General features: G+C 31.7%; 1 protein-coding gene across 1 annotated transcript in view; it reads left to right on the top strand.

The window, feature by feature from the left end:
- LOC149794257 (kin of IRRE-like protein 1) overlaps positions 1–10,716 on the top strand; it is a 148,949-nt gene extending 138,233 nt beyond the window's left edge. The window contains exon 13 of the mRNA XM_089968390.1: positions 1,958–10,716. Within this exon, the coding sequence (XP_089824516.1) occupies positions 1,958–2,105 (148 nt within the window). The 3' untranslated portion in view covers positions 2,106–10,716. The remainder of the gene's footprint in view (positions 1–1,957) is intronic.
- The last annotated feature ends 1,754 nt before the right edge of the window (positions 10,717–12,470 follow it).

The raw sequence follows: 12,470 nt of genomic DNA on the forward strand, positions 1-12,470 counted from the left end.
GATATCCAATAATAGTGCTCCTGAATATTTATAATCACTATATTTAGCGTTGGCTACCTGGCAATACTCCCCACCTGCGATCCATATCTACCTAACAGTATAAAATTCCCAAACCAATTAAGTAATTATTCGAAAAAAGTTTCCAATACTCTGGAACTTTGCTCTGGAATAGTATTCCAGCTGAGATTAGAAATGCCCACTCTATTTCCATCTTCCAAACCCAATATATCCAGTGGCTTAAGAGATGCAACTGAAAAGAATAAACTCCTTTGTAATGAGGGCCTCAAGGTAGATAATTGTGTTACCCTCTTTAAAAAATAAAGTCATTATTATTATCACAACTTTATTTGAACAGAAAGTCATATTGATGTGGGATTTTCAGCAGAAGACTTCTGATGATGTCCAGTTGGTCTTCAGTGATAATGGTGCTGATATGACATCCAAGATGACCACCACAGCAGCTGTCTTGAAAATCTTGTTATTGCTACTCCACCTGAATGAAAACTTTCATCTTGAAAACAGTTATCTTTACTCCTTTCCAAATGGATGGCTACATCAATATGAGGTTTTCAGCAATAGACTTCATATTGATATAAAGTTGGTTCTGAATGAAAATGGTGCCAGTCAGCCAATATGGCTGCAATGACTACTGGTCTATATATATCTTGTTGTAAGTACTCCCTCTGAATGGATGATCATTGCAATGTGCGGTTTACACCAAAAGATGTCTAATTATGTCTACTTTGTCCTAAAATGAAAATGTTGCCCTTCAGACATCCAGTATGCCCATCAAAGCAACCAGTTTTGACAATCTTGTTATTGCTGAAGAATATCTGAGATGGTTTAAACATTCTGCAGTTAAATGGAAGAAATGGTCTTATCTTTAATTCCTGGAAATTCATTTTGCCCAGTACAGCATTAGTCCTTTAAAGGAACACTTATTAAGACTAAGGAATGGCAAAATAATGAAGGAAAAGTTTGGATAATGATAAAATGTGTTTGCAAATTTGTAAGAGGAAATATTCATTTAAAAGTGATTAATAAGTTTTAATCATGTCTGTCCCAAAGCCAAATCTTAGATAATAATAATAATAATAATAATAATAATAATAATAGTAAAATGAACAATAATAATAAAATGAACAATAATAATAATAATAATAATGAAATGAACAATGATAATAATAATAATAATAATAAAAAATGAACAATAATAATAATAAAATGAACAAAAACAACAATAATAATAATAATAATAAAAATAATAATAATAGAATGAATAATAATAATAATAATGAGGACTTTGTATAGCGCCTAATCTTTAGAAGCTCTAAGTGCTTAACAACATTAGACAACATTTATAAGATAAAAAACATAATGATATGATTACAAAAACAAACACCATGAAATTGGAAAACATTAAAAAATATGCTGAGAATATTTAAGGTAGGAAGCATTATTAGGATTTTAAGTTTGTTCTTGCAGTAGAAATAGGTGAGTTTTGAGAGCCCTCTTGAATGTGATCACTGTGTCTTTGTGTCTAAGTTCAGTGGGCCCTGCTGTCATGCTTTCCATAGACCTTATTGTATATTTTCAGTGTGCTGTTCTTAATTCCAAGGTTTGCTAAGTTAACCAATTTTATTAATTTATCATTTATTTCCATGCTATAAATGAGAAACATAATATTCAAACCGATTTGTATGACTAGTGTTAATGTGATACTGCTTTTAAAAATGAAGTTGAATTTGGAAGCAAGAAGCTTTTCCCATCAAAATCTCCACAACAGTAGATCACTGTATCCAGTATCTTTAGCATATTCTGATGCAATTTCTTGTGTACAATGTCTATTAGACCTAGATCTGCCTTTTATAGGGTTTGTCTCATCAACTTCATTTTGAATGGAGTGATGGCTCTTGACAATAATCCAATTGTGACCCATTTTAATTTCTTTTCTTAGATATGAAAGCAGCTACAACACTGGTTATATTCCATCAACATTCAGAAGTGGATCTCGAATGGATTTTATTGGCAGAAACGATTTGCATGAACCTTACAGACTACCTCCAGCTGATCTCAGTACAACCAAACTAGCCACTAATGTATAACCTGCAGTATTTGTTCACCTCCGACTACATCATCTGCATTCTGTTATTTCAGTGGGATACTCTCACTGAATATACTTGTGATGAATGTTTTGAATGGTCACTTAAAAGAATTACCATATGCTAATTTCAATCATTCTCAGTGGCCACAATTCTGACAACATGGATACTACATGGGGATTGACTTATCGAGGAATTTTCAAGCAAATCAAGCATTCAGGTTGTGTACACATTAAAAATGTGTTATTTAACTGAATCATTAAGTTTACATGAAAGAGATTTTTAAGAGGCAATGACAAATATGTAAATGAGACAACTGTGACAATCCACAACATTTGCATGAGCATTTGGATTATTGCTTCGTACAATGTTTAACATTATTTTTGAACACGTGGATTATTACTTAATACAATGTATAACATTATTTTTGATTAACAAGCAATATGAATTGCATGTCTTGTGTAAATGTGTGATATTTTCACTGCATAGTTTTCAGTGCACAGCATTATATATTCAACATGAATATGAATGTATTATGTTGTGGTGGAATGAATGATTGTTACATAATTGTTACATAATCGTTACATAATTGTGAGCAGTCATATGTAACAGCAAATTTTGACCAGCTGTGGAGCATTTGAAAAACTTTACACATTTTCAAACCTATCAAGGTATTTATTCAAAAAGAAGTATTAAGGATATCTTGTTTTCAGATGCATTTATCTTAGCATATTGCATAGAAATTAATTGAAAGAACCAATATTGTTTAACATAAAATTGCTTCACTTTAACATTTTCACTAATCCAGAAGTGGAAAATAGTTTTGAAGCTATGTGTGCAATCGATATTGTGCAGTCAGTATACTTTATGAAGTATTATTGATTTTACATGTGTATTATTATATTAGTAAATAAATGAAAGTATACTTCTAATGAAAATCCATATATAAATATTACAGATTTACCTTCTGTATCTTCCCATATATACTGTTTCTGTTTACTTCTTTCTTTGTATCAGATAATTGTAATAGTTGATAAATATTCTTTAATGAAATGTCCTTTTTCTTTTACATGGGTTGTATACACGTGATTTTGATTGTAGATTCAATGGTCATCTGTAAGTTATTTTGATTTATTCTTTAATTTATATGTGTGTTGGATGAATCCATTTTGTTTTGCAGTAAAATGGAAAACTAATAAAAGGTAATATAGGAACACAACCAGTAAAGTAAACCCGTTTCTTTTACATTATCCTTTGTGTATTTGATATCTTGGGCTGGACATTAATGTTGTCTTGTTGCCTGAGACGTTGTAAACTTGAACTACGACTTTTAACAATTTTATCCCACCTGTCCATCTAGGCAAGATGCCTGAAGGACTAAGCCATCAATTTTCAAGATTGATAGATGTCAGAAAGTGGACTAATTTTAGAAACAACATCAGCATTTGCAAATCAATTCAGCTTTGCTTTTAGTTTCAAGTTGTATATAAGAAGAAAAACAATTGTTTTGACAGTTTCTTTGGAAGTGACAACTACGTTCAGGCAAGTGAATTTCACCTCACTTACCTGATTGCAGTTTAGACAGCTAAAATTTCAGACACTGTATTTCTTCCTTCCCAATAATCTTGTTTTAGCTCATTTGGCCTCCCTCTCAGCACATAGCGTAAATTTTGACTTGAATAACAAATTTCAGGTCTATTCTGTTTTAGAGAAAATCTATAAACATCTTTGAATTAAAGAATGACAGTTTTATTAGTTTCTGATGTCTCATTCAGCAAAGGTTGTTAGAGCTTTCTCATTGTTATCTCACCTGCAAAGCTTATGTGAGATATATCACACTTTTTTATGGTTATTACTGGCATAAACATCAGCTTTTTGTATTTAGCTCAGTTTCTCGGATATTGTTGTATGTACAGCTATACAATTTGATGGTTATATTTGTCTAGAAAGGTTTTGCACTTGGAAAAAATGTCACAGTGACCTGTTTTTCTTGCTCTGGCAGCTTTTTAAGGTTTTGGATTATGCATTAGCTTTACTAGTGAGACTTAGCTTTCCACAGACATATGATATATACCATGTAAGTCAAGTCCAAATACAAACTGCACAGACCCAGATCTGCCATTGCATAATGTGCCTGCAGATCTGGGTCTATGCAGTTGTTGAGCCTAATCAGTACAACATACAAGATGGACCCTTGTAGTAGTTTGATTTGACTTGTAAGCAAGTATAGATGGTGGGTATTAGTTTTCTAATAGAATGGGGTGTACCATGCAGGGTTTGCCTCTAGCTTAATTTCTGAGATACTACTAACTGTGAAGTCATTGATTTTTATGGGTACAAGCATCTTGAGAAAAACTACTCACTTCCATTAAAAATAGGTTATATAAACCTAAATTTGTCAAATTTATATTTTTTTGCCTTTATCTTCAGATCTCAGTCTTGTGTTCATTCAGAACATCAGTTTAAGCACAGTGTGTTTTAGCATGCAGCTTCTGGTTCTCTACTATGGCATGCATTTATGAAAGCCTCAAGATATTTTTATCCTAAAGAGTACTGCTCACCAATACAAGCAGTCGGTCACATGGACTACTTTTTTATATACTTGTAACTGCTTGACTTGTGTGTTATTAAGTATTATGCCGAGAAGTCTGCTTTGTAATTCTTGCTTATGTCCTAGATACTGGTTACTATGGATGTAATAAACGTACGTAAACCAATGATTACAGTATATGCTAGTATATAGGTCATGTCTGCCTGCAAAGAGCTAGACCCTTGTCTCTCGGTACATTATGTGACAGTAAATCTGGGCATAGTTTGCAGGTGGATCGGACTTATAAGTGAGAATATAAGATACTCCAATGGGACCAAACTTATACAAATTTCTGTTCAGATAATCTGATTTGGGAATAAAAGATTTTTTAAAAAAATACTGGCCACTTTGGAAATACATCTTTATACCGAAAGTCATTAATAATAGAATGTTCATTTTAATGAGACTTTGGCATTTGAAGAGAAGCTACATTACAGGTATTTGGACAGATTTCCTCACAATAATAAAGTACTATAAAGTACCAAGAATTAGCAATAATATGATATTAGGCATGTCAGCAAGTGGACTAATTTGCAAAATAAATGTTATTTACATGATAATTTTGTATTGAGAAAAGATCCTGATGCATATATAAATGCTGACTATCCCTAGAGATGGTTCCAGGGAAGTTTTCTAAGATATATACCTTATATACTTATTTCAAAGTAAAATCCAACTGCAAACAACAGACTCTGATCTGACGTTGCATAATACGTCAGCAGATCAGTTTATATTCTCTTGATTACTCCTAATAAACAGCATAGACCCAAATGTTCTGGTGCAATATGGGATGGTATATCTAGGTCTGTGCAATTTTCAGTTGGATTTGACTTACAAGAAAGTATATGTGTAGATGGACATGTTTTTGTCAAGTACATGTTTATGGGAACTGACATGCACAGTGTTTAATATTTTGATTTGATCTTGGATCAGGTCTACTATGCCAGAAAGGGTAGAGCAGGTATGGGCTTTTTCCTGTCCCATATATATATATATATATATATATATATATATATATATATATATATATATATATATATATATATATATATCATCCTACTTGCCTAGACTCGTTATGAAGTCAAGATGATTCATTCTACTCACCCTTTTGTCTGTGTATTGGGATAAAGGAATCACATTTTATTTTATTTGTTTTACAAATGATAGCATTCATGCATATATCAATCTCATTTAATTAGCTTGAAACTGTAACCACTAAAAAGAAATACGTTTATGTTGGAAATTTTTAAGTCGCTAAAACTTTGTTGCATTACTGTGCTAAATATCGTGAATTACATTATCAAACTATGAGTTGAATTTACAGCAATGTCCACAGCTATTATTTCTCATTTATTCTTGTGACTTACATTAGCACTTTGTACACAAATGTCATCAGTGACACATATTTTTGAAAAATGCGTACAAGCCAATACTTTTTAAGATCTAGACCATTATCTGATCTTCATAAGTAATACATTGTGTTTGTGAGAGATTTTTCGCACAGTCCAATCTTTTTTTATAATGATGCACTATATTTTATATTAATGACTTTTTTTCCACAAAAATCTCACTTATAATTAATTTTTCCAGTCGCTTTTGTTCCATACATCACTTGAAGTTAGATATATTCACACAATATTTAAAATGACTGAGATTGTTATTTCCACTTTAAACTTTATAATTTCTAGTCATTTACTGTGGAAATTGTGTCAGTCATTATTTTGTTATTTTTGGTTTTTACATTTTTTATCAGGATCATGTTAAATGAAAGCTTATGTGGAGCCATTTTGTTTATCAAGAAAGGTCTTAATTCTGCTTTTAAATCTTATTTCTGATGAATTTTTATGAACATCTAAAGCAGGGTGTGTAAAGTTAATGTATTCTCCATCCATCTGCGTGTTGATCCATTCAGATTTGTTTGCCTATCTCATATCTTTGTAATAGTGGGAGATATTTTCATGAAACACTTCCCAATAATATCTCATAACTATATAGTGTGTCACATATCATATCCACACATTGAACTCCGATGTCATTGTCACAGCAGGGGAAATTATAACTATGTGACAAGTAACTTATTTAACCAATTATATATCATGTATAGATTGTGTGTCAGTCATGATAGGTGTGAGCCCTGCCTTAAGGATAAGGTCACAGCAAGGTAAAATTTAACTGTGACTTGTATACATGTTCATAGTACAATATTTGAACTAATGAACACATTTTAATGAAACCGTAACCAGTTATATATCATTTTGTGCCACATACTGCAGTCATGTCCCCTACTTAAAGATCAAGGTTATGGCAAGTTTAAAATATAAATCAGTGGCCTCTATCCATATAGATGTACAACTTTTGAACCAAAGAAGCTATATTATTGAAGATGTATCCTTTTCTGTATCTCAGCTTGACAGTGATAATGACAGTGAATGTCCTGTTTCCTTATCCAGGATTTTACCCAGGTCTACACTTTATTGTACAATAATAAGTCCCTAGCTCGGAGATTGATGTCATTAATAGGGAAAGGTCACAAACAGGTGTATCATGCATGAATTGCATTATTCTTGTTGAAACTAAATTTCAGAATTTCATAACTTTTGTTATTTTATTTTTTTTCTACTGCTATGAGATAAAAATTATCTCGTTAGTGATTACATATTGCACATTTTATTCCATAGTATTTTTTTATCCCAAAATTTTTTTAACTTTTTCCATTTTATATTGGCGATTAGATTTTATATAAGGCAGCACCTGCAATAGTTACTTTCATTTAAAATGCTTTTCTGAAATAACATTTATTCTATATGCCAGAAAACCTTTTAGTGCATTCAGGCTATCCATGCACAGTGTTTTAATGTTTTCATTTGATCATGGATCACGTCTGTTACACCAGAAGGGATAGAACTGGTTTTGGCCTTATCTTGAAAGTTTTTCAGATCACCTGACTGTAACACACTGAAAGTGAGACCTTTCAGAGCATGACTTGCTTCTTAACTTTTGACAGTTAACACATTGTTAACATTTATGGCCTGTGCATAAATGTTGCTAACACATGCCTTGAGAATGGGGAGTTGTGCCCAGTTGGTAGAGTGTCTGATTTGTAATCTAAGCATCCTGGGTTTGATGCCAGCCTGGATCAGCTGCCACTGGTTGTCATTGACTTAACTCATTACTTCTAAATGTTGTGGCCAATATTGTGTTGCAGGTGCCATTAAGACCAACAACAACAACTGAATAACCTATTTGTGTTGCTGTGCTGTGAAACTACAAACCAAACCCTCCACAGCAAAATATTTGCAAAATTGATTTATATAATGTGTTGTCAGGTCATTCTTTGTTCTACTTGTGAGTTATATGTTAGAACTAACAAATTTCTGATTTAGGTATTTTGCAGAAAACATGTTTGATCATCTTCATGTTTTACAATAAGTATCCACAGTAGTTATATAACTCTAGTGCTGTGTGTGTGTGTGTGTGTGTGTGTGTGTGTGTGTGTGTGTGTGTGTGTGTGTGTGTGCGTGTGCGTGCATGCGTGTGTGCACGTGCGTGCATGTGTGTTGTCCCTTACTACAACTGTATTTAGGGGATTCCAAAAAGTGTACCCTGATATAATTTTACCATACAAATTCTTGCCATTTCATTGGACAAAACCTGCATGCTTAACAATTTTATATCTTTATGAACCAAATTAAAAGAATTAGGTGAAACCACATCCACCTATACTGTTGTACACACTATATTTTAATTCAGAAATCCCAGATATGAAGACCTCTCATGTAAATTGTTGAGAAAGAAGAAAATTATAATAAAATAATAACCTTTTTGGTGGTTAAAATCATTCAGAAATCTTTGCCAATGCAATTGCTAATAAGTATATTTAGTAAAATAAACAGTGTCTGCTTACAGGCAGTGTCTTGTTGTCTGTGTTCACTGTACTTTACTTCAGTTATGCTTTTAAAATTATACTGAATAGTTTTTATTTGAAGCATACCATAATTTGTCAAATAAAATTACATAAAATATGATCAGTCCATATATTAATGCTATATTTCATTACACAGTCTAAGCTATTTTGAGGTTTAAAAGAATGTTGACTTGCTCTTTTGTTCAAGAGATTAATCTAAACACAAATTAATTATGCCGAAGTGTACCCAAGAAGCAGGAGAAAAGGGCCGTAATACCAGTCAGGCTGTTGAGTACCATAAAAAACCCAAAATATCTGCAATAAATGGACTTCTGCAGGACCTAGGAAGAGATGCAGACATTTTCAGGCACAAACATTTCACTTTGGCAAAAATATATTTTAAAGGCAAATTAAATCAATGTATGGTAGGGGTTGTCAAAGCAAACAAAACACACACAAAAAATTCAAAGCATGCTACTTGGTAAAAATCAGTACTTTGTTTCATTCTATAATGAACCTGTAATTCTAAGACTTGGAGCAAAATTCAACCTCTCAATTCATATTACAAGTCCTGACTCACAGCTTCACCAACCTCTCAATCCACTTTGCAAGTCATGGCTCACAGCTTCACCAAACTTTTAATCCACTTTGCAAGTCATGGCTCAAAACTTCACCAACTGCTTCCATCACAAATCCTTCCACTTTTACTGGGATGAAAACAACACACTATATAATACAGTAGGGGCCCTGGGTGACTCATTGTTTAAGGCACTCACTTTACCAATCACTGTCATGTCACCAATGTCTGTGTGGGTTCATGTCTCAGTTTGACCAACATGAGAGAGATAGCTTGATAGTAGATTCCTGTAAATCAATGATTCTTCCAAAGGTTTTCCCAGGTTCTTCTCCACCAAATATACTGGCTGACATGTATTTCCTATAATGCACTGAAAAATGGTATTAAACCCCACATAACCAATCCTTTTCTTGTATTAAGTGAATTTCAATTTTAGATTAAAACTTTATGACAGCCATGAAATTTTATTTTTCAAATTCAAAATTACACAACAAAAGAGTTTAATGCTCTGCCTATATGGCTTCAATATAGATCATTATTTTTAATGATATGGTGTCACAATATTATTATTGTTTACTGATATGGTCTCACAATATTGTTTATTATTGTTTACTGATACAGTGTAAAATCATTTTGTTATTGTTTATTGACATAGTATTAAAATATTTTTTTTTATTGCTTATTTGGATTTCTTTGAAAATTGTGTGACTACATGTATAGACTTTTATCAGAACAACTGCTTTACTGGCCATGTTGATTTACAAAACTTAATTTTGTTTACTTTTTATTAAATAAATACTATACTGACTGAACGTGGAACATTCATCTGTAGAAGAATACATCTAATATGTTAGAAATTTTCATTGTTTTTGTGCAGTTATGACTTGTTGAAAACATTAATTTTTTGGTTTTTATAGTATACAACACAGGTAAAGTGATGATTAGTGACATCTATAATTGGTTACAATCCTGAAAAACGGTCTCCCTGGAGAACATATTGAAAAGAGTAATACAATTTTACAGAGTTAAAGATGGTCATGACTGAAAATATTGACCATCTGATGTTTTTGGAAGAGTAAAATATCCACTCAGGTTTAACAGCTATATGTTTCTTTTTCAATGCTCTGAATTATGTGCTGAAATGTAAAACCAAATACGACTCTCAAAAAAACATCAACTTTGAGTACATCATTTAGGTATTAATGGAAAGTTTTGAAGAAAATTTTGTGTTTACAAATTTGCTGATTTTTTTCTTCTTCATGAAATGTCCACAGAAATTTATTATTTGATGAAATTTGTCATTAATTTATAGATAATTAGATTGTTGGATAGAAATAAGTTCTCTTCTTTCACTGTGTAAAATACTTGTTTGTAAATAATTGTATGCTAAACTTGCAGCCTGTTATTTATAGAAATGTTTGCTAGATAATTACAAATGTTTTGTCTGGCTTTGACAATGTATGTGACTGTACAACTTGTAATTCCAGTAATTTAATTGAGTGCAATTACAGATAATGAATGCAATAAAATATACTTTTCTACAGATATGGTAGTGTCATCTGTTTTAGGCCTGCATTAGTAGGGACTGAGATGTGGCAATCACATTTCCACTACTGTCATTAATGGTTTGTTTGAAGTTTTGGTTCAAGTTTCTCATTTGCATATGAAGTTATGGCTCAAGTTTCTCATTTGTATATAAGGTTTTATTTCAAGTTTCTCATTTGCATATAAGGTTTTGGTTAAAGTTTCTCATTAGCATATCAAGTTTTGGTTCAAGTTTCTCATTTGCATATGAAGTTATGGCTCAAGTTTCTCATTTGCATATCAAGTTTTGGTTCAAGTTTCTTATTTTCATATGAAATTTTGGTTCAAGTTTCTTATTTTCATATAAAGTTTTGGTTCAAGTTTCTCATTTGCATATGAAGTTTTGGTTCAAGTTTCTTATTTTCATATAAAGTTTTGGTTCAAGTTTCTCATTTGCATATGAAGTTTTGGTTCAAGTTTCTTATTTTCATATGAAGTTTTGGTTCCAGTTTCTCATTTGCATATGAAGTTTTGGTTCAAGTTTCTTATTTTCATATGAAGTTTTGGTTCCAGTTTCTCATTTGCATATGAAGTTTTGGTTCAAGTTTCTCATTTGCATATGAAGTTTTGGTTCAAGTTTCTTATTTTCTTATGAAGTTTTGGTTCCAGTTTCTCATTTGCATATGAAGTTATGGCTCAAGTTTCTCATTTGCATATAAGGTTTTGGTTCAAGTTTCTCATTTGCATATAAGGTTTTGGTTCAAGTTTCTCATTAGCATATCAAGTTTTGGTTCAAGTTTCTCATTTGCATATGAAGTTATGGCTCAAGTTTCTCATTTGCATATGAAGTTTTGGTTCAAGTTTCTTATTTTCATATAAAGTTTTGGTTCAAGTTTCTCATTTGCATATGAAGTTTTGGTTCAAGTTTCTTATTTTCATATGAAGTTTTGGTTCAAGTTTCTTATTTTCATATGAAGTTTTGGTTCCAGTTTCTCATTTGCATATGAAGTTTTGGTTTAAGTTTCTTATTTTCATATAAAGTTTTGGTTCAAGTTTCTCATTTGCATATGAAGTTTTGGTTCAAGTTTCTTATTTTCATATGAAGTTTTGGTTCCAGTTTCTCATTTGCATATGAAGTTTTGGTTCCAGTTTCTCATTTGCATATGAAGTTTTGGTTCAAGTTTCTTATTTTCTTATGAAGTTTTGGTTCCAGTTTCTCATTTGCATATGAAGTTATGGCTCAAGTTTCTCATTTGCATATAAGGTTTTGGTTCAAGTTTCTCATTTGCATATAAGGTTTTGGTTCAAGTTTCTCATTAGCTTATCAAGTTTTGGTTCAAGTTTCTCATTTGCATATGAAGTTATGGCTCAAGTTTCTCATTTGCATATGAAGTTTTGGTTCAAGTTTCATATTTTCATAAAAAGTTTTGGTTCAAGTTTCTCATTTTCATATAAACTTTTGGTTAAAGTTTCTCATTTGCATATGATGTTTTTGCTCAAGTTTCTCATTTGCATATAAGGTTTTGGTTCAAGTTTCTCATTTGCATATAAGGTTTTGGTTCAAGTTTCTCATTAGCTTATCAAGTTTTGGTTCAAGTTTCTCATTTGCATATGAAGTTATGGCTCAAGTTTCTCATTTGCATATGAAGTTTTGGTTCAAGTTTCATATTTTCATAAAAAGTTTTGGTTCAAGTTTCTCATTTTCATATAAACTTTTGGTTAAAGTTTCTCATTTGCATATGATGTTTTTGCTCAAGTTTCTCATTTGCATAT

Source organism: Sinohyriopsis cumingii, chromosome 8, assembly GCF_028554795.1.
Source record: "Sinohyriopsis cumingii isolate HCF-2022 chromosome 8, ASM2855479v2, whole genome shotgun sequence".
Taxonomy (NCBI): Eukaryota; Metazoa; Mollusca; class Bivalvia; order Unionida; family Unionidae; genus Sinohyriopsis; species Sinohyriopsis cumingii.